At 41.4% G+C, this 23390-nt stretch overlaps 1 protein-coding gene and 1 long non-coding RNA gene across 3 annotated transcripts in view; one reads left to right on the top strand and one right to left on the bottom strand.

Annotated features, from left to right (window-relative positions):
• Positions 1-1178: 1178 nt before the first annotated feature.
• Positions 1179-23390, bottom strand: part of LOC309708455 (testis-expressed protein 2-like) — a 34927-nt gene continuing 12715 nt past the window's right edge. The window contains exons 3-13 of one of the 2 annotated variants that reach the window (XM_082536520.1): positions 15989-17513; positions 15247-15447; positions 14742-15069; positions 14398-14636; positions 13890-14054; positions 11152-11251; positions 5306-5432; positions 4623-4730; positions 4110-4319; positions 3684-3804; positions 1179-2964 (exon numbers count right to left, since the gene is read on the bottom strand). In XM_082536520.1, the coding sequence (XP_082392646.1) occupies positions 2815-2964; positions 3684-3804; positions 4110-4319; positions 4623-4730; positions 5306-5432; positions 11152-11251; positions 13890-14054; positions 14398-14636; positions 14742-15069; positions 15247-15447; positions 15989-17500 (3261 nt within the window). In that variant the 5' untranslated portion in view covers positions 17501-17513 and the 3' untranslated portion in view covers positions 1179-2814. Of the gene's footprint in view, positions 2965-3683; positions 3805-4109; positions 4320-4622; positions 4737-5305; positions 5433-11151; positions 11252-13889; positions 14055-14397; positions 14637-14741; positions 15070-15246; positions 15448-15988; positions 17514-23390 lie in introns of both variants that reach the window. The other variant, XM_082536519.1, reaches the window with a different exon arrangement.
• On the top strand, positions 21391-22137 carry LOC309707938. Its single transcript, XR_014277128.1, has 3 exons — positions 21391-21531; positions 21609-21822; positions 21904-22137. It is a non-coding gene; the product is annotated as an uncharacterized lncRNA (long non-coding RNA).

The following is a 23390-nucleotide window of genomic DNA, read 5'->3' as shown; positions in this document are numbered from 1 at the left end:
ACAAATATTTAGATGCAATTTATGGCCTCATTTTGGGCAGTGATCTTTGTTTTGATAATCACATAAATACGGTTTAAATACTGCTTTCTATCACTTAAAGGTTATATCTAGGACTATAAAATTCCTGTCTCAAACTGACTATGAGATGCATTCATCTCATTCATGGGTTTAAGTTGGTTATATTATTGCAGCACTCTATTTGAAGGACCAAATCATCAGCACAACATCTCTGGCTTATTCAAAATGCAGCAGGCAGAATCCGTACAGGTAGATGGAAATTTGACCTCATTAACTTAGTTTTGAAGTTACTTCACTGGCTCCCAGTGCTATATATACACATTCTTCTATTAGTTCACAAATCTCTCAATGGTTTGGCCACCCAGTATGTCTCTGACTTGCTGACTGTCAAAAACCCAGACTGGGTCTTTTAACTGTTCTCAGAATCAAATCTCAGTCTGTTGAGGGTGCTTTCAGTTTTCTGGAACAAGCAGCCTGCTGACTTGAGATCAAAAACAGACTCAAAACCTTTTTGTTCACACAGGTCAATAAGTGTTGTTGTTTTGCTTTGTTCTGTCTTTAATGCCTTCAGTTTCCGTACACATTCAGTCTCATGTATAAAATGTCTTGTATAAATAAAATTGCCAGAAGGAGAAAAGAAAAGAATAGGGAAGAAGTGTTCAGTGAATCAATTCCACTTCCTGTCAGTTATGATCATAACGAATTACAGTAGTCCAGCCTAGAAGTAATAAATGCATGAACTAGTTTTTCAGCATCACTCTAAAACAGAATATTTCTAAATTTAGTGATGCTGTGCAAATGGAAGAAAACAGTCCTACATATTTGTTTAATATGTGCATTGAAACATATCCGTCTCTTGATGGCAACAGTTATAAAACAGTATGTAAGGACTGGAAAAAGTTACATCACAACTAAAACTTCCAGACGTGAAAGAAAACGATGAAGTTCTTGAGTTCTTTACCTATAATACCTTTAGGTACAATAAAGAGATGGTTACAGCTCCAACTATAAGCTTTAATAAAAATCAACGTGATTTAAGTGATGAACTGAGCCCAACATCAAATTATTATTAATCTATTATGAAAACAAGACCCACTGCTAGAGAAGATAAACTAAGCATTTGCAACCCAAATTGTGAGAAAGCAAAAAACAACAATAAAAAGCTTTGACAAGATTTATTTTGCTCTATAAATAAGGCAGATACACATAATCACTGGATTTGGCTTTGAAATTAAAATGTAAATTTTAAAAAGTCATGAATAATTCACAGATACAAATAACTTCATGAGCTTTACATATATCATCAAAAAATTCTCTTTTAATTCTCTTTATACCAAAAACATTGACACAAAACCTGAAACCATAACCCACTTAGACTTCCAAAATACAAGGAAAAAAAACCCCCTCAACATTAACGCATGTACTGTAGTACATCTGTAAATGTCACTTCACAATGCTTTGTCAATACAAGATGTGTACCTGTGAGCAGAAAGAGCAGTCCAACTCTGGGCCTAATTAAAGGACTTTGGTTAAGATTAGAAACAAAGTTAACGAGCTTTTTTTTCTTTTTTCCCCCAGAAGGGTGCACATTCTTGGCAATAGGTTTATGAACCAGTCTGTACCTTAGCTTCACTGAAGTGTCCTTCTACATACAGCGTGGAGGTTAAAGTCGTTTTAAAGCACTGTCACATATCTTAATTAAAACTGTTAAGTGCATCGATAAATAAGCCACTCAGCTCTCCGTAAGCCCGATTATCGAATAGGACATGTCTAAAATGATATGCAAGGAGAGCTAGTGTTTATCATAAGAAAACCTTCATTAGTATTTGTGCAATAATTTGCATATCCCAGTCAAATGTTTGCCGGGAGAAAAGACGTTTCCATTCAAAAACAACTGAAGCCACAAACACCCGTACGTACATTCAGCAGACGTGTTACAGGGCTCTTACTTCTCAGACATACACTTATAGTCTCTATCATTTTAAATTCTATGTAGCATTTCTAACATTGCACTTATTTGTTGCGTACTTGTCATAAGCATTAAATTTACGCTGTGAACGACAGTTCCTACATGACGCATGTTTGCTCTTGAGCATTTCTTCCATGTTAACACGGATAATGGCATCAGTGGCATTAATAAAAAAAACAAGGAAAAAGAAAAAAAAAAAGAACAGGGTTTGGCAAGTGAACGGGGTGTTCAAGATCTGGTCACAGCACAAATCAATACTGTAAGTTAACACCTGATTAAAAGTCGCTGACACAAAGCCACTTAAAGGTTTAATCTTTTTCGGTAAATAAACATCAAGTATCTGATTTATTTCGCCTGTTTCTCTAGAAAAATCTACATACATCACGCTGTGAGCACCACTTGCTCAGTCTCTAAACTAAAAAGGCCTACCATGCGCCGTCTCACTGTCTCATCACGTGCAGGCTGTAAGGTATGTGGTGAATGCTTTCACATTGACATGTTCATAGCACATTATATACTTATATGTTCTCCTCTTATTAGCTTAACCCCCTCCCGGTTTTGAGCCAAACGTGACTCCCTTCATATGTCCATCCTTAAACTCTAAAAGACAAATCAATCTATCCTCTGATAAATACCACTTAAGGGAGCAGCAAGCAACAGTTTGTTTGTCATTAGTGTTTATTTGGTCGACTCTACCTTGTTCTTGTAGAATTCATAGTCTATTCTATGGGAATGTGTTCGTGTTACAGTAGCGTCAGACCTATCGACTTTGGCTCCGGTTTCCATTCTAAGACCCTGTAATAGTTAGGAAATACTGTAAACAATCATCATGGCTGGCTGGTGCTCTCCCTCTCTGGCTGGGAAGGCTCTGGGTCCACTGGGGGGCCAACTAAAGGGCCACCAGCTGTCCGTGGGTCCATGGCAGAATGCATGATCGGCAGCCACACGTCATCCATGTTTGGCATTACAAGGATTTTCTAAAAGATGGAGAGATAATGGACAGGCAGTATTTAATATGCTTGATTCAGCGTGAAACCTAAAGTGAAGTGGTTAATTTGCCCAGTTTATTAATAAAATGCACTCATGTTCCTAGTGCATTAATTGACTAGACTGAAAATGGGTGGAAAATTTGAATAATTTCTAGGGATTTCTGTGTGTCTTGGGTCTGAGTGAAACATCTCCATTGGTAGGTGTTCAGGAAGCATCCTAGTCAGATGCTTGAACCCACTCAACTGAATCCCTTTGATGTGAAGTAGCAGCAGCTCCCTAACTAACATGCCAGATGAGTAAAAACTGCCAAAAAGGTAATTAAGGAGCTGAAATGTTGACTGTGTAACAATCTACAGCTAATGATGTTAACACTTGTTTTTAACCTTCACTCCATTACAAAAGTGCATGCACCCAAAAATGCGTCTCAAGTGCATCAAATCCTCTAAACACCATCTGCTGTTGTCATAATTGTGCGCATGGTTGAGGACTACAACTGCTGGCATCACTGCCTTGCTCTACACTTTACCCTACATACTAATATGCATACATAAATCCATACATAGACGAAGACCATAAGCACATCAGCAAAGTGTGTCTTTTTAGCTCTACCTTCTGTACGGAACCATAAATAAATGTTGCTGTGCTCCGAAGTATGACTGTGTCAGTGACTTACAAAAATTAAAGAGAAATGTTGTGTTTACGATACCTCGAATTCCTGCTTCAGTTTTTTCTCTATCCAGTCTGTGACATGAGCCAGAGTGACTTCTCTTTCTCCCAGTTTAGGTCGTGCCTTCAGTTCCAGGTGAGGTGGTGTCCTGAAGCCATACCTGCACCAGAAAACAATCAACACCCTCACCATCACGGCTAACGACTGACATATGGCCACCACTAGAGGGCAGTAAGAGACTGTATAAAGAAATACACATTTATTTAGCTGAGTAATTCCACCAGTTCTGGGTATCCTCACAGTTTACTTAATAAACAAAGGTAGTTGGATTTAAGTTTAGGGTAAAGGTATCTGGAGTCTAAAAAACTGTTTACAACAAACGTGTTGTTGTCATTCTGGTAAACCTGCACCTTCACTCTGTGCATTCCACAGGTTACACAGCAGGACAAGACTTTCTTCACATACCATATCCTGTCAGTAGGAGGAGGGGGAATGTTGACTGCCAGTGTTCCTTGGAGCTCCTGCACCTCCACCGTGAGCAGCAGCGGTGTGTTGGACACTTCTTCCATTTTCTTTTTGATGAACTCCGTCTCTGTGGCCTTCTGGAAGTATTTGGACTTTGTGATCTTGTCCACAAAGCGCATGATCTTGCTCGATTTATGTCCTCCAACAAAGCTGTATTTATTAAAAGGAAGATTTGGGTTAAACAATGCAAACTTTCCAGTAATCCAATAATTCTATTTTTTCATTTTGATTTCTTCTATTATTTAGTTTTATTAGTGAAATAAATACAGATGTGACAGGTGAAATTATTTTAGAATTAGTGATCAGAAATGAATTACACATACATTTTTTTAGACAGTCCCAGTTCCAATTAAATTTAACCAGTACTTTTGTAACCTGAAGTAATCATAACACTCATTTCCTGTTTACATTTACAGTCCTTTGATTACAAAAAGCACGCCCCTTTACACTCACCCCTCCGCTCCAGTCAAATCATTGGAAACATCTGAGGAGTCTTCCTCATCTGATGAACCTGCGCTGGATGACTCTTCATCACTGTCAGCCAAGCAGTAAGTTCGTGGCCTGTATCTAGAAACACATGAACAAATAAATGAGGATTGTAATGTGCTGGCTTCTATGCATTTATTAACAAATGCAAACGGTTTTGCTTTGTGTTTTTTATCGTTTTTAATATGCCATCTATGATTACTCACATGCACACATGCTTATAACGCTGTTTTAATAAACAACTTAGTAAGTTACTAAAAAAGAAAAGAAAAACAAAGCTTCACGAGAATTATTTTCACAATTTTTCAGGTGGTGTACACCTTGTTTCCTCATGAGACCTTGAAAAAAAAAAAAAAAAGCCCCCTTTCCCATTATTTTTGGGAATCCCCAAACATTCATATTGTAGACCAGTGGTTTTAATTTGCACCTTTTACACCAAAAAGCAAGGGGGGGGAGGTATAGGAGACAGAAAAGACAAAACACTGAGAGAAACAGGTGAGGTACCGGACAGTGTACTAGATACTAAAGACCACACGCGTTGTTTAAGTCCCAGGAGAACCCCCCCACCCCCCACAAAACTCTGCATTAAATCCAACAAAGGCTGTTCCAACAGGTGCACACAGTATTGTGGTGGAGATCGACTGTCTTACCCATCTTTGCCAAATTCGCCAGGGCGCAGGCTTTCTCCCTCCTTGCCCAGGCGAATGAGGTTCATCTTGGTTTCCAGGGTCATCAGGAAGGAGCCACTGTAGGTCATCTCTAGGTCAAACCACAGACCTGAGGGGGAAAAAAAAAAAAAAAAAAAAAAAAAAAAAAAAAAGATTACTAGGAAGGTCAATATGAGGAAAAAAAAAAGTAAGATATGAAACTGCAAAATGTAAGATTAGCAGATCACTGTTATATTGTAAAAAATGGCTTCCCAATCTGAGTCTATTAGTGACAGTGGAAAGAAACATAATTACTAATTTTGAAGCTAAAACATTGAGAATCTTCCATTTCACAGTCATCCTCACCACCTCTCGTCTCAGACTTACTCTCACTATTCTCATAAAGCTGTGCTGCTCTTTCTGTGGCACCTCTCATTCCCCTCCAAGCATCACTAAAGCAGGGAACCCAACTGATTTTATTTTCTTGATCTCTCTGCTTAGATGAGAAAGACACACTGAAGCACCCCGAGAAGGAAGGGAAAAACTGGAAGACATCCTTTAAACGTAGGCGGAACAGTTGGAGAGCACACAGCTTTTCCCTAAGCCTCTGTTTGATAACAGCAGGGAGATCTGGCTGCAAAAAACAGGGCTCTCCTTTCCCTCCTCTTTTCTTGTTACCTCTGTACTACCAAATTTGCTGTAATCTGATAGTAGAAACTTGTTAAAAATCTCCATAGAAAGCTTGGCTTGACTGGGGCAGGCTGTGTATGCCCCCCCCCATGTTTCCCCATTTTTTTCCACCCCCAATTCTCTCCTTATAAAATAGTCACATGGTCTTTGTGTGCAAAGACTTACTATAAACTTGTTAGTGTGTTTCTCTTGGCACCACTAGAGGGCAGCAAAGTTTGAGAGATGAGGAACTGATGAACAGCAGTAGGGAGCCAAAAAGTCCACAACCTGGGTAGTTATTTAACAGCTTCGTGACAACAGCCCATCGAGAACAGGCTTTTAAATCTGAACAGGATGAATTAAGGGTCTAATCTGAAACCTTTTTCCCTACAGTGGGCTCAGGTGGGCGAGACAGCTATTGTGGGTCAACTTGTTCCCCATCAAACAAAAGTGATCTTTTTTTATCCTTGACGAAACATTTTTGGGATTGAAAAAAAAAAAGTGCAATATAATTTGCATGATATATGACCTTCATAGTCATCAGTTCTATACGTGAGGAAGATTCTTGACTAATGTGTTAGACCACACTGTCCAACATCATCATTAAAAACACCAAAAAAGGAAATATCTTTTGAAAGAATAGTCTTTAATCCCTGCAACAGAGATACAGAGACTTGGAGAATCAATGTCCTGGAGCAGATAATGGCCCCACACCTTTACAAGTGTTCTAATAACTGGAATGTTGGTGGTTTGGTTCCTGGCTGCTCAAGTTTATGCCTTTGGCAAGATACTGACCCCTAAAGGTCCTGTAACATTGTGATGTAGGAGAATGCTCTTTTTGGTTGATGCTGGATCTGACTTTAGCACATTTCAAGCACTTTTTCTTATCACTGCAATGCAGATAACAATCAGTTATATCTCTCCTTTAAGGACTAAGTTGCAGATCTTGCACAGGTGCTCAGACGTTGGGATGGCTGACAGTTGTCTCCACATTAATGATGGGAAAACAGAAGTCCTTGTTTGTGCTCCCGACACTTTTGTGGTAGGTAAGGTAATGGAAACTTTGTATCCTTGGTGTGCCAAGTGAAGTTCCATTGTGTCATGCTGAACTGGAGCTTGATGATCATGCCTTTATATCCATCACATTTGGATTATTGCAATTCACTGTTAATTTGTCTTAACAAAGCTTCCCTAAGTTATTCAAAATGCCAGTGGGAGGTTTCTGACTAAATCTTCTAAGTACTTATGCGTCACACTGTTGCTAATTTGGCTGCAATGGATCCCCATTAGCTTCAGGGTTCACATTATGATCCTGGTTTTGACTGTTAGAGCCTCTGAAGTGCTATGATTGTTCAAAAGACCAAACATGCTGGAATGTTAATATAGGTTGTTACTTAACAAATCATCTGTAATACAGATATTTCGGCTTTGGATACTTGTTGTTGCTGTTTAAGTATTAGTACTATCAAAATGGAAAGGTTATGATGGAAACTTGTTCAGATATTAACAAGAGCTGACATGTGGGGAAAGTACACACAGGACTGAAACGGCATGCTTTGTTTTCACTGTTTTGCTGCCTTGATACCGTTGGTTTGTGTTAAATGACTAGATAATGCCATAAGTTTGCTGTGCCAGACAGAAACACAGAGTTAAAGCCGTTAAAGACAAAACCAAAAGTCGAGGGGGTGAAAAAAAAAGGACCTGGAACAAATGAAAGTACAGAAAGTACAGAGAGTTAGTAATGTCTGACAAAACAGCTGGTTAAAAATAGACAGGAAGTCAGAAAGACTGTGGGGCTGAAAGAACAGCTTCGATCAGCTGAGCCTACAGGGCATTGATGGGCCCACCAATTTGGAGAGGTGTGAGCTGAGGCAGGTTGGGTTAGGAGCACAGAGTTTTTGTAAGTCTGGACAAAGAAGATGACCTCGGTGCAAGCAGCTGGATCAGAGCAGTGCTTCCCTAATTAGGGTGAAGCCCCACCAAACAAACTGCAAAGAAATACCTTCACATATACAGGGAGGGTACTTGTTTTCTTGTGTCCATCAGAAACTGACATTAAGAGAAAAAAAAAAAAAGCATGTAACAACAAACATGCATGAATACAAATGTGCAGGCACGTAGATACAATTGCTTGCCAAGACATGCACACATGCACAGCTGAAAAGATTCATCGATCCATTGCACTCAGCAGGATTGTTACAGGAAGGAGCGGCATGAGACGAGATAAAGGAGGACCTGAGCTGCCTGAAGGATTCAGCCCCTACAACACCAGTGGAAATTTCCAAAGGAAACCTAAACTGACCATTTTGATTGCAAGTTTCCTAAAACCTGAAATACCTGGCATAAAAATAAGATAAAACACTTGCCCCCGACCTCCAAGAAATATGGCTAAAACAAAAATCAAAATCACAAATTTTAATTGAATGTAAGTGATATCTGTCAATTCACTTACTGTCTGTGATAAAGAAAAGAAACCTCTGGCAACCTTAGCTGTTTGGGGAGTAAGTGCGATAAAAACTGACAAAATATCAACATCATCAGTGAAAACGAGCTCCATGCGAACTGATTATGTTTAGAGAGACTTCTGATGGGTTTTTTGTCTGGAACTGAACCAAGAACTACTGTTGCCATCTCAGCTGGAGACACAATCAATTCCTGCCCTTATTATAGAGTTATGTGAGTGCTGCTGCAGTGATGAAAATGAAGCAGTGACTCATAGCGTTGGGATGAGAAAAGAGTGAGTAGAGGCACAAAGAGGAAGATGAAATGAAAGGGAAAGCAAGGGGAAGAGAAAACCAGGAAGAGAAATAGAAGATTGTGCATGCGAAACAGATGAAAAGAGAGATCAGTTACAGAATGTAGAATGACAAAGGTTACGTTGTACAAGCGAAAGGAAAGCTCAGTGCGCCTGCATTACTGAATAGTCACAGAAGTATTCATGTAAAAGCTGCTTGTGCTCTAGAACATGCATAGTTATGCAGAGCTAAGACCTCACATAGCTAAGCCTCGATTTATCTGGAGCACATAAAACCATAAAACCTGCTAAAGAGCCGTGAAGTACAACCTACCTGTATGGACTGTGCTGTATATGAGAACACAATTAAATTTCTTTAGACTTCTAAACAAAGCCTTACACTTTAAATAAGTTGTATTCTGTACAACAGTCTGTAGCATGTCTGCTAAAGGGTTTTTTGTCGTTTTTGTTTTTTGCATGAATCAAATGTTACTGTACACCAGTTCCACTCATACATCCATACAGTTAGCCAAACTCAAGACAACAATACAGGAGCTCAGGGTTATGAGCTTTACTGAACCGACTCCTGCCCCTGCCTGACAGACTGAGTGAATAAACGGCTGTTACTGCCCAGTACAAAAATTTCTATTTTGCATGTTCTTGAATGGAGCAGTTTTTCTTTTTATAGGTGTTAGCAAAGACTTGTGTTATCTCCTTTGGGTTATTTTTTTTTTAAAATTATAATTAGCAGCAACCACATCCAACCACAACCACAGAAGTTATACCAGGTAATGATGTGGCCCTAACTTTCATATGTTGCTGTTTCTACTGCTGCTATAAAATACTTTTAAAAAGACCTGTACTATACTACATATTATATCATTTCCTGCTCCAAATTTTTATTGTTGGACTCTAGCGCAGCAGTCAAAAATAATCCTTATTTATTTGTTCTGGGTCTTGTTGCAGCCCCTCGTTTTTGCCCTCGATCTGGGCCAACATTCTTCTGATTGGCTCGCCTCACAACTAGAAGGACTAAACAGCAGTCGTGCTTGGATATTCCAACTCACTTGAGGCAACTCTTGTGAACTGATGCAACAAAAATTTAAATAAAGATGAAAAAGCTGAGTCGTTCCAGTTTAACTAGTTCTTTTTTGTTGTCAGTGTGGACAGGGTTGCTTTCAGTAAAGTTAGCACAGCAATCGCCGGTGTTGTTGTTGTTTGGATGGAGAGCGCAGTCTCAGAATTGTGAACTTATTAGTCACAGCAAAAAGTCTGGGAAAGAGACCCACGGCCAGTCATGAGGCAAAATGTCATTTCTGAGTTTTTTTGTCCACCAAGCTTTAAAAATGACATTATCTAAAGTTTTGACAGTTTAAAGTCTGGAAGTCTGGACTGCAGAGGTGTCTGCCACCAAATATAAAAAGCAAAGTCATAGCAAAAAAATCTGAGTAGGAGTTTTTGTAGAAAGAAAGCTTTGACATATAGTGTCATGTTTGCTTATGAAAAACTTGTCTATGTGACCTAGAAAACTACAGTAAATAAAACTAGGCTACAGTCCGTTTGAGGTTAGTCACATTCATGTTTGACAAGAGATTACAGTGACATTTATAGTAGAGCTGATGTTCAGACAATATCAGCTATAGATAACAGCTACTCTAAGTGGTACAGAACTGTCTATATTTATAAATGGTCAAAAACGCTGAATATGTCTTAATTCAAGTTGTGTTTCCATAAGTGAGATTTCCAAAAGGGAGCAATTTTGCAAAAGTAAAGTTAAATTATTTTTCAGTTTGTACCATGGAGACATCTCCAGAACTAAGAAATGAAACCAGTGTTTGAGTGCCAAACCCTGCAGTTCCTTAAATGGCCACTAGAGGAAGACCCCGACAGCGAGACTCAATGGTAAAATGCCCAACAGATCACAGACATGTTCACAGCATGCTACAAAATATGATTTTGCTCACCAACAGTCAACTGTCATCCTATCATGGTTAGTAAAATTGCAATATCTAATCTGTATTTTGCTTAGCGCTAATTAGCACTGTATCTTGATAACAAAGCTCACCATTAGCCATTAAGTGTTAACAAACAAAAGAAAAATCCCCTGAAAGCTGGAACCCAGATCTGTGACAGCTTTATACAAGCAACACCAAACCACTTGTAACTTTATAGATAACAAAGATTAGAATTTTACCCCTTATCTTTGTTATCTCTACCATGGGCATAGCTATCTGACTATGAATGGCCTGTGTGGAGGTGCTGTGTTTTTAAAAACACGAGATACTCGAATGTTCTCCGTGGCAAATATTGCACAATAACTAGAGTCTTCTGAGAGAGAAAAAAAATAAAGTGCACAGAGCTCATGTTTGCCAGTGCATCTTTTAGTTGTTCACTGTGTGTGTGTGTGTGTAAGTGTATTATGGTTCCAAATTGATTTGTCTCTTGCCTCGATAGTTAATGCAGGGTTTAGATGCCCTGAGGATTCTGGGAGTGGTCGAGCCCATGTCCAGTTCTGTCAGGGTGAGCTCATTCATGAAGTAAGGCAACTGAAAGACACAAGCATACAATTTGGCTGAAGATACTCTCCGAGTATACTTAGTAAGCAATAACAAAACAACAAACAAAAAACCTTGACAACAGCAGATATAGAAGTTAGAGTATCATTTTTCAAAATCTAAATCAGTATCAAAATATTTTTCATGAAGTGAAATAGGTTTTGCCTGGGGGGGGGGGGGGGGGACAGGATTAGAGTGAAACTGAGGGGCCGAGCAGCTTCTTCTACTGCACTAAACTGCATGTGGCGCTGTAGAGGGGGGTCAGGATCGAGACGGCTGGGAGGGGGTCTCCAACTTCTGTTTTGATTTCGACATATTCACACAAGCCAGTTTGCTGCATGGTGCAGCTGCAAGTTGTGGTTAGAGTGGGCGTCTAGTTCACGGAAGACGCTAGCCGGTAAACAACAATTGAACTTTCATTTTTTTTTTTCTAAATGACATCAGAAACAGCAGTATGCGACATTACGTGATGGCAGAGCTTCAGTTCATCCTTTGTCATTTTTTTTTTTTTTTTAATAAATAGGACAGGGGGAATGAATGAGAGAAAGAGGGGGAGAGAAAGAAAGAAAACCAAAGGGGAGAAGAGACGGTGAGAAGGGGGGGGAAGAGAGAGAAAAAAAAAAAGAACTCCTGGGTCACCTGTATGGAGAAAAAAAAAAAACAAACAAAAAAAACAAACAGAGGAGACAGCAAACAACAAAGAGCAACATAATAATAGAGAAAACAAAGCACCATCACAATAAACTAGCTAGTCATAGATATCAATATTTACTAAATAATAAACGATATTGTGCAGCACGCAAGATAGACAGCGCACAGTGTGCTTTGAGGCAGCAGCCAAGAAAGCTTTAGTCCGCGTCTGTGAATACCCATGTGTGCATACCTGTGTGGATCAGCATGCTTGCATTCCAAAGGTTTCTCCATGTAATGATCTGCTAGGGAGTGTGGGGGGGCCACAGCCCCGTCCTCCAGGGTGTGAAGTGGGTATGGAGGAGATCAAAACTCCAGACATCCAGAGGCCCCCAGAACACAAGAGACCATGGAAGACCAACAGAGGGGCAGCCGCGCCACTGTCCCAGTAAGAGCTGAGGAGAGTCCCAGATGAGGGCTCGCCCAGCAGCCGCGGAGCAGAAGTCAGGGGGAGTTGCAGTGACGCGCCCGTGAGCTCCGCCGGCCCCCAGCTGCGCCTGAGTGACCGAGCCCCAGGCCGAGAGGCCGGGGGCACCCCACCTCCAAAGGGGCCCGAGCGAGCCCCAGGCCCCAGGCCCCGACAAGCGGCCGCCAAGGAGTGAGCCGGTGTGTACCCGGACGCCCACCCCCAGATACAAAGAACCACCAACACACCGACACCTGAGGGAGTCCGCCACCGGCAGGGGAAGTGGTGGTGGGTGGAGATAGGCCTCCAAACCTTGGAGGGCCTGAGGTGTCCCCAGAGAGGTGGCGTCTGACACCCAACCTGACATATAGACACAGACATACAGGCACACACAGACACAAACATCCATTCCCACCCTCATGCTCTCATATGCACTCACTCCACACTCAACCAACGTGGAGACAGACATAAAGAGACGCTGTACACACAATCACACTCCCCAAGCGTACTCTACAAACCGGGTCTAGGTACCCTTGCCCCTGGAGGGGGGAATTGCACCCAGACCCAGGTGGTGTTACCCTTTTCCCTGCGGTGGGGAGAGGCAGACCACCCCGACTCCGCAGCAGCAGGGAGGCCCCACACCCCAGACCGCAGTCGGACGGCCAACTCCTCCTACTAGCCCTCCCGCTCCAGCAGGCCGCAGAGAATGGGGGTGGGAGAAGACTCCAAACCTCCCTCCACCCGCTCATTGTAGTGTTGATGCATATGTGTTCTAAGGTGCAATTAAAACCCAGGAGGGCATGGAGCTACCTGCCAAGGAGCAGCAGGTAAGCGCATAGTCCCTCCTGCTAGCCCTCAATGACTAAGTGTATTTAAAATTGAGAGGTGGGCAACGACGTCAGGGGTGAGGTATACACCCTGATGGTAATTTGGCCGAGCAGCTTCTTCTACTGCACTAAACTGCATGTGGCGCTGTAGAGGGGGGTCAGGATCGAGACGGCTGGGAGGGGGTCTCCAACTTCTGTTTTGATTTCGACATATTCACACAAGCCAGTTTGCTGCATGGTGCAGCTGCAAGTTGTGGTTAGAGTGGGCGTCTAGTTCACGGAAGACGCTAGCCGGTAAACAACAATTGAACTTTCAAAATATGAGTGGATGGATGTTTGGAGGCGGGGAGGGTTTGAAAAAAAAAAAAAAATACAAAACAAAAACATGACTCGCAAAATATACCGAGGAGGCCTGCCCAATAAAGTCTACATGTGCAAAATGCTGGTTAAGGGATAGAATAAATGATGCAGTGCCTCTTTCTCTCTCCCTCTCCTTGTAAACCCGGTATGGAGCTTCTGCACTGCATCACACACACACACACACACACACACACACACACACACACTGACATTTAGAGTTTGTTTGTCTCTTCTCTGTGTGTGGCCAGACACCTGTTATCAACAGGAAGCTGATCATGACTCCTTTTTCTCTTGTATGCCTGTCTCGGTCCTAAAGGGAAAAGGTTATGTGCTTTGTTCCACACACCCGTATTTTGCTGAGCTTCATCTGAATCTTCTTGGAGACCTGTTCAATCCAATAGGGCTCAGTCAGGAAGTCCCAGAAGAGCCGGCCTACAGTGGCATTCACCCAGGCAACAGAATCGTCCTCTTCTCCGTCGGGCTGCACCTGAGCCGATGTGGTGCTCTGAAGCTTAAAGACAGAGCAGATGAGTTACTGTAAACACCACATAAACCTTTTATCCCAAAAGGGATTCCAAAATATCACCCAATCCCCAAACAACACAACATATTGTGCCCCTCTTATTAGGAATACAAATAACTTTATTGATCTCAAAGGGGAATTCCTATGGGTACAATGTTGCAAGGATATGTGCAAATGTAAAATGTATTATTATATGTCACAGAATGATCTTTTTATTGCGTATAGTCACTGTTTAGTCCAACGAGGTTACACCGCAAATGAGACAACACCTCAAAAAGGAAATTAGAGAGAAATGTGTTACGAGTATGAATGTGAAATGAGTATGTGCTACCTTCTTATCAGCTCCAGGGCTGCTCTGTGGACTCTGAAGAACAGGGCTGGCAGCTGTAGGGCTGACTGCAGACTCTTTAGGCATTAAGGAACCCATGTAGACACTGTAGTCCAGCAGAGGCTTGGTTTTGGCACTGCCCACTGTTGTGGAAGAGACTGATGAGTCTTTTGACTTGGTCTGAGATGTCAGGGCTTCATCCAGACTGCTGCGGCTGCTGTTGCGACTGTGACAGCTCAAAGCTGTGGGTCACAGCAAAAGTAACAAAGAGTTGATGAATTCCTGCTATAAGAGCATAACTATATTGTAAGAATAAATGACTTCTGGCCCTTTTAGCCCTTACTCACCCTTCTTAAGTCCTACAACACTGGAACTTTTCTTCAAGCCCACCTTTAGCTTAGAGGCTGACAGAAACCGCTGGAACCACTCCTCCTTATCCCTGCCAGTCCTTCCAAATAGGTAGAGTGTCAGAATGGAAGAAGAAGATGATGATGATGATCTCCGCTCTTGGAATGCCCCCGTTCCCTCTCCTCGCTCCCGTGTGCCCTCACTGGCCTCCATTCTTTCACCTTCTGCCTTTGACATGAAGTCATCCTGCCTGCCAAGTTCAATGCAGATAGGGTATTTTTTGTTCCAGACTCGCTTCCTGGCGAGACCCTGAGGCACGAGATACACCTGAGGGAAGAGTTTGGTTAACAAAAAAAGATAATAGCCAAACTGAAAAGTTTAACTTCTTTAAATTTCTTTTGGTAACAATTTCAAAATTTATAAAAGACTTATGATACATTAAAAAAAAAGTTAAGCTGGAAGAATGTATAAATTCTGTTCTAATGTATGCATGTAACTACTTACTTTGCTGTATGTAAGATCATAAATCTTCTGACTGATGTAGTTAACATCAGGTTTTGGTTCATTGTGCGAGGCACGGCGGGCGATGTTGTGGTTGGGTTTAGACAGTCGAATGATGGATCCCTCCAATCGGACAAAGACGGACTGCGTCAGTGTGGCATGATACGTCTCTGGGTCGTAGTTCTGTATCTCATTCATCCAACCCTGCAAAGATATACTGATTTTACGTGGAGTTGATTATGTTTAAGGAATGTGTTGCAAAATAGTTTTACTAGAAAAGCTATTGCTATCCTCACACACTGTATATTCTTTCCAGAATTCAAACAAGAAAAACCTTTTTGGAAGAGCCACAAACACAGAGACAAAATCAATCACTGTACCTGGAAAATGGAGTAAACTCTACACTTATGTAACATATTTCTACAGTGATTGAAAAGGTCACCCAAGTATCTCCATGAACCATGTGTTCTAACCACCAACTGAAAGTACAAAAGGCTTGTTGTATTCAAAGGCTTTTAAATTGATCTGGATATAGTTCTCCTAGGATCCTTCTCTACGTTTATTTGCTGCTTTTTTGCTTTGTTGTTGAGAAGAAAAAAAAGATTTTAAATCGCACAGCTGTTGTAACTATGTACAAATCTTTCCTGAAGGAAAGAAAATGTGTTGATAAATGTAGATTATGTGATTTGAAGTTTGTCTGAAACAAGCCATGTTGGCTCCTCTCTGTTAAAAGCATTTCACTGACCTTGTAGATATCTGGTTCCTTAATGTCCAACTTGGTCACATTGAGCAGCTTTCCATGCCGTCTAGGTCCCATGTTGTTCCCTCCAGAACGTTTTGGTCCTGCCAGCCACACAAAACCAATGGCTAAAAGGAATCCCAGCTCAATCCCAAGCAGCACTCCTCCAATATAACTAGGCAGAGGCAATATAAAACACCCATAGAGGAGTAGAGTAAGGATGATGAGAGTATAGTATGGAACACTAGGTAGGGGCTCAATATATTCAGATTCATCCTCGCTGCAGGGTTCAGTACTACCACTTAGTGGCACTTTAGTTAGACTACCGGTTCCAGTATTATCAGTTTTATCAACACTTTCACCTTCTGTGTCTGTAAAAGTCTCAAATTCCTCATTGGACAGAATGCAATAGTCCTCTTCTGCCTGCTTTGCTAGAGCAGACATGTAAAGCAAAGATGATTTGCTGGGACTTTTAGTGGCAAAGGCAGTGCTCAGCGGGGATTCTGCTGAAGCAGAGGCCTGTCTGCTCGGGCTTTCACCCTCCCATTCAGTTCCTTCTTCCTCCTTAATGCAGTAATTATTGTTAGTCTCCATTGGACTATTGATAGAACCAAGACTTGACAGTTCTGTGGCACTGGCAGAAAGTACCTTGGGCCGGTAAATGCTGCTTCCAACTAAGTTGCCACTCTTTTCATCCATGATCTTACTCAACAGCTGAAGCGGTTCAGAAATTGCCTCCGATAGACGACGCTTGGTGTCTTCGATTCGTGCCTCCACTTCTGAGACTTTGAAGAAGCTGCGGTTATCTGGTGATGTCAACGGTGAGGAGGGGGCAGTTTTAGAATCACTAGCTGATGACATGGCAGCAGATGATAACCGGGACTGAGCAAATTGCTTAAAGAGTTGCAGGTTAAGGCGGGATTCTGGAAGACGGTAGGATGCTGACGAAGAGGACAAATCCTGGGATGTGTCTGAAGACAAAGATTTAACGAGAGTCTTCATGAGATGCGTGTGCCTTAGTGATGGTGCGGGAATAGAGGAAACCCCATCACGTGACTCGGCATCAGAGGAGATGGACTTCGCTAGGCTTAGAAAAGGTTTGTCACTGGAGGGAAAGCTCAAAGATTTTGTAGGAGAGGAGTTTGAAGTTGAGGCTGAGGACAGAGTCTGAGTGGTAGAATTGATAGTGTGATGTCTTGAAGGGGAAGAAAGTCTGGATGTTTCAGGAATAACACCAGCTCCAGCTGCAGAGCCTGATGGCACCCCATCAAACATCTCCTCACTTGCTTCTAAGGCTGTCACGATATCTGAGTCATACATGGCAGCTGAGGGAGTGGAGACAGTTGTACAGTATAGCTCTTCTTCCTCCTCCTCTTCCTCCTTCCCAAGGGCTGAGAAGTGGATGGCAATGTTCTCCTTTGACAGAGGCCGCTGGACATGGAGCCTGGGTGTGAAGGCAGGTGGCTGTTTATCCGTGGAGTGAGTACTCTCTCCATGGCCAGGATGCCGGCTGGTCATCTCAATACTCCCACTGAAAAGAAGGTAGAGAGATTTCACTACACTACAGCAGGAACGGTCAGTCCATTAAACAGATAAATCAGCAAAGACTGTCTTGATACAAACGCTCATTAAGTATCAAGCTGTTTTAGCTCTTCTTTCTTTAAGCACAGCTTCTTTAATTTGATTGACACTTAAACTCAAAAACAGAAGGCTTAAAAAGTGGGTGGGTGGAGAATCCATGCTTACAGTCAGAGCTGTCTGCATGAGATGACCATTTTAAAGATATGCAATATGACAATACAAATCTTCAAATCCATGCAAAAGCTATTTAAAAGGACATGCACAAACATAGGGGGTATTATTCCACAGTAGGAAGTCAGTAAGGGAGCACTTCCTTGTCAGTGCATCAGCAAATCCCACTGAGCAGTCTGAACACCAGCACAGATGGGGACTAAGAGCCGGGAGACTATGTGAACAACCAGTCAGTCCTGATCAAGCTTCTTGCGATCAGCATCGGAAGCATAGATATAGAAAATGTGCGTCTATATCTATTACTGTGTGGGTGCTCAAAGAAAAAGGAAAGAAAGAAAAGGTTTTTTACGGCTCAATCAGTTTTGTTATGTCAGACTTAAGAGGCAATCAGGCATCTTAAATTACCACCAAAACACATTTAGGGATTAGAACCCGACGTCTGACGCATTACCTGCTACCACTAACACTTCTTTCAAATACTTAGCAAATGACTCAGCAAAAATCAAGGAGCATCCTTAGAAGTAATCACTGCCAAAGTCTGATAGACTGAAGAAGCTTTTCCAAACTATATGTAACATGACTGACATTTTTAATGAAATATTCAATTTTATTAATGCAGCGCCAAATCACAACAACAGTCGCCTCAAGGCACTTTATATTGTAAGGTAGACACTACAATAATACATGCAGAGAAAAACCTAACAATCAAATGATCCCCTATGAGCAAGCACTTAGGCGACAGTGGGAAGGAGAAACTCCCTTTTAACAGGACGAAACCTCCGGCCGAACCAGGCTCAGGGAGGGGCGGGGCCATCTGCTGTGACCGGTTGGGAGAGAGAAGGAAGACAGAATAAAAGGCATGCTGTGGAAGAGAGCCATAACACAGGACTTCAAATTGACCCTATTTGGCTTTTTCTTATTTTCATATGTACCATTGTATTGGTGGTTGCTCATATCAAACAGTTTCAAATACTGAAGTCAGGGTATGTACAAGTAATCCTTTTGGACAAAAGGTTTATGCTTCAAAGTCTTTTCTTCCCTACTTTTAAACCTGCATGATATCCTATCCCTAATATCCCGAATTTGACTTTTGTAGACTTACAGGTTTGGTCTCCACCCATCGACTGTTCTAACCCTCCGTTTGTAAGGGCTAACCAATAAGAAGAAAGCTCGTTTGAAGGCAGAGGAGTCAAAATGGCTAATTTATGAGAGTAAATGAAACAAGGGTCTATACCGAGACTTCATATCTGGATGACCAAATTACCACTACCACCAATTCAGCCCTGAGATCCTCGCAGTTTTGCCTGTACTGGACAGAGAGAGCAGTGAAAATAGACAGGAAAGTGGGGAGAGAAGGGGAAGACACATAGCAAAGGGCAGTGGATCAGACTTGAACCCAAGATGCTGCAATGTGGCATATGGTCAAAAGCTCTCAAAGAAGGTGGAAACTCAGTGGAGGAGGGTCGTGTTCATCAAAGGACAGCTGGTGTTGAAACAGTGTTTTGATATGTAACCGAATAAGAATAAGTGAAACGATATTGGAGCTTACTTTGCTGGATTTTATATAGAATTTCTTTTTTTTTCCTAAAATGACCTTCCGAATACATGATCGGAATAAACTGAACAAAAACAAATAAGTATATGCAACTGCAGCATTGTATTGCCTTGCTACCAAATAGCCTACCAAGGGAAATTACCAGTTTAACTGTATTTGTCATGGATCAATTTTCAGGTTTCCATATGTCAGAACTTATGGATTTAGGCCTAGTGTAACATAAAACAAGGTTGTTACAGTAAAAAGAATCCACTGTAGAGATGCTTTTTTTTTTAATTTTTATTACCAACACACTTCCTTGTTGCTATTCAACACTTTGTATGTGGCTTATGATAAAAGTCAAATGACAACACTGACACACAATTTGCAATTACTAACACTGTAACTAATGATTAAAAGTTGTCAGTCTAACTGCTGGCTCTTTGCTTACATCCTCTGGTAGTCAAAACAGAATTATGGTAATATCCTGTTGACATTTGGCACTGGCGTCCTTGTGCTTTGTCTGGATGACAGAGGTGGAATGAATGTTGGCTCACTCATTTACAGACTCAACTTGACCACTCATTGTCACATGGGTCACGAGTGAGCTTGTTACCCAGTCAGGCAGTCTGCCAGCCACCTCTGCCCCCAGTTAGACAGCCTTCAGTCAGCAGCAACACAATGAGGCCATTTCAGTGGACTGCCAGCTGGACATGAATTTCATTTTACCATACAAGACTCTAAGGACCTGGAAGTTTTTGCCAGCAACACATTAGGATTATTGATAGTGGGTAACTATGTACTTGTTTGGGTCAGATTTGAAAGCTGGTTCTATCTCCTAATCGAGCACTATGGAAATGCAACAAACAAACAGCTCAAAAAAAAAAAAAAAAAAAAAAGTGGGCATGTGCTGTATATTTACATATTTATGATTGGCCTGTCCATCAGAGGCTGTATCTGTACACACAAACCATGGAGATTCCTGTTTGTCTTGCGTCTCCAGAGTTTTTCCTTGAGCCAATGTCCAGACTTGGTGGACAGAGAAGAATGAATAATGCCACTGATGCTGATAAAGCTAATCAGTGAAGCAAGCCAGCCTCATTAACCCTCATGTTTTGCACTCATTAAGGACATGTTCACAGTTCACTTCTTTGTAAAGCAAGCATACACTGGCAAGGAGAAAAGCTCCACAGAGCTATTGCATGCACTGAATGGCTATTCATAGCATTGCTTGTTTAGTGTTGTTAAAATGAACTGGAGAAAAATGACGTCACCTTAGTTCCTGTGCTGTAGCTTCATTCATATGATACCATACAAAAATCTGTACCAATAAAGTAAAATAAACCACGCTAACATGAAAACAGACACAAAAATACATACAATAAAAATAAGATTTGTATCCTTATTTATGTAAAAATGTCACACAGTACTGACTATAATACTGAGAGGCAACTGACTGTAGTTTATAATCCTTGTCATAATCTTAACTATTAGTGTCATTTTTCTTATTTATTTGGATGCTGCAACAAGGAGCTTAATAAAGATAAGCCTACACTCTACAATAGTAAGCATAATTCCTTTAATGCATTATTTAAGATTCATCAGAAACTATTATCACAAATCAGTTAACCATTAAAAAGTGTATAAACAACTACTGTTTTTATACAGTTTTTGTGAAAATGGACAAAAAGATGTGAATAACTGCTGTGTTTATTCTATCATGAACTAACATTAAACTGACTGGTGAACTGAGGGAAATAAAGACACCTGAATAGGTGATGTGTCAGGCAGACCTAAATGATACAGTGTGGACAATAAGATGAAGAAAGTGAAATTATGGTGAATGAATATATTTTATAAGGGAATATAAACAAGCGCAGTTAAAACTCTGAGGGCTGCTATCAGACTACCTGACTTCTGACCACTGAGTTCAATGAAAGTTCACAACCAGAACTTTCACAATGTCAAAATAATAAATGTGGGAAGTCCCCAAGTGAAGCAGTAAATGCAGTCACATGATGAAAAAAAAAAAAATTGGTGCCATAAAATCTTTCTTCTTCTTTTTTGGGGTTAAATGGCATAACTAATTCATCAATGATCCAACATGTGTCATGGCCCGGGTGAGCACGGGGTTTTTCCACTCCGCTGGGTTCTACCTTCAGGCAGAGACTCCAATCAGCTTCCACACCTGGTTCCAATCAAGTCACCTGCATATAAGACCAGCATTCACAACAGACCTCTGCCAGATCTTCTGCTAACCCATGTCAGTGCTAGGCTGCGAACCCCTTGTGAGAACCCTCAACTACTGCTTTTCCCTCACCGTGTTTTTCTTTGTCATAGGACCCACCTGGCAGTCACGTTTCCCGAACTACTCTCATCTCCGCCTGGACGCTGGTTCTGTCATCTGGTTTCTTCTTCTCCACCATCGGACTACACCTGCCTGCCTCCCTGCCAAGTCCCTCACTCCACGCATATTCTGGATCCTCTCTGGACACTCCTCACCCGGAACCCCCTGGACACCCCTTCCTCGCATGACACTTTAAACCTGCAACGCGTAAGCCCTAACCTCCATAGCCTAATCCTGCAGCTGTGATTCACTGGACTGCCACTGACTACTTGTCTCTTCTCATTATAGTGACTGCGTACCTCCATCCAAGCCGCTGCCCCTTTTTTCCATCCGTGAAATCCAGCACCTAGCCATAGCACTCAGTTTCATGTTCACAGTTTGGCCTCACAGTTCACAGTTCATAGCATTTCATAATTCATAGCATTCATAGTCTCCTGTTGTGTAATTTCACTAGACACTTGTAAATAAAGCACTGTGTTCACGCCCGTTTGCCTCCCTCTGTGTCTGCATTTGAGTCCACACCCACAGCTGGGCCCTCTCGGCCGTAACAACATGAGGGCTATAAAAGCGAGAATATGCCTTTCCACATTATGTATACGCCATCATGCTTGAGGAACTTTAGTTCTCTTAATGGGGACAGTTATCATAGTAGCATGACTCAGTGTGTCCAAGCACAGGACCGCCTCCAACATGACCTCACCAAAAACTTCAAATCACGCTTCATCAGCATGTCTGGAACTGCTAATGTGACTGTAAGGAAGTGGAGAAACGCCTCCCTGGTACATGTCATGTGTCACTTACTTCACTTCTTTCTTACAACACATTCACAGTTCGATTTGCTAATTTGTTATACTCACAAGACTGTGGTTTTATCAGCTTTAGAATTTATTTTACAGCTAATAATTTAATACACTAACTTCTGGGTTTCCAGAAAGAAAAAGACTGTCCAACGTAAAGTATTACCCAGGTGAATCCAGAACAAAAGAAGTCATACTTGGCACTCGGGGAACAAAAATTATATTTCAACCGATATATACGTATTATAATCTTGTGAAGTGTGATTATTCCAAATAAAGATCAGCCAAAACAGAAGGAAAGAAAGTATAAAACCTTTTTAATGCCAAACACCCACTGTTTAAAGGTCACAGTGGATACCAACACAGTGGAAAACACTGGCTTACGGGTCTTCAAGTGCCTTAACTCTGTGTGTGTGTGTGTGTGTGTCTGTTACCTCGCTTTATGAGTTTATGATCTCAGCTGCTAGTTTTAAGTCTTACTGTGAACACTCTGACGTTACATTATAGTGACTATTAGGATCCACAAGAACAATAAAGCAGGATACGCTTTAGGGCAGTCCTACAAGTGTGCAATGTCTCTTGATCAGCTCTACACTTCTTACAAAACTAAACAATGTTTAATGACATGTACAGAGAGATAGCCACTAAAACATTACAGCACAAAAATAATAAATTAATAAAACTGACTAGTAGAATGTACAAGTATACAGAATTCTGTAGCTTTAGTGTGCTGCACAAAATCTGATTATTGTTCTCACTTCTACACACTGCAGGGTGTTTGTGTTTGTTGCAACGTCACCTTCACCCTATTTTTCCAGTGTGAATAAATAAATATTTAGCAAACAACAAACCATCAAGGAATGACTTGTGCATGAGTGACTAGGTTTTGAATTTTGACCTAAAGTTCCCTTTTTTCATTTTTCAGTCACTTCTTTAATTATGTGCCTGACACCCAAAATACGGTGGAAACACCCGTGA

The sequence above is a fragment of the Aulonocara stuartgranti genome (assembly GCF_965226115.1).
Source record: "Aulonocara stuartgranti genome assembly, chromosome: 6".
Classification (NCBI taxonomy): domain Eukaryota; kingdom Metazoa; phylum Chordata; class Actinopteri; order Cichliformes; family Cichlidae; genus Aulonocara; species Aulonocara stuartgranti.
The sequence above is the reverse complement of the archived record's forward strand: the minus strand, read 5'-3'. Positions and strand labels throughout refer to the sequence as shown.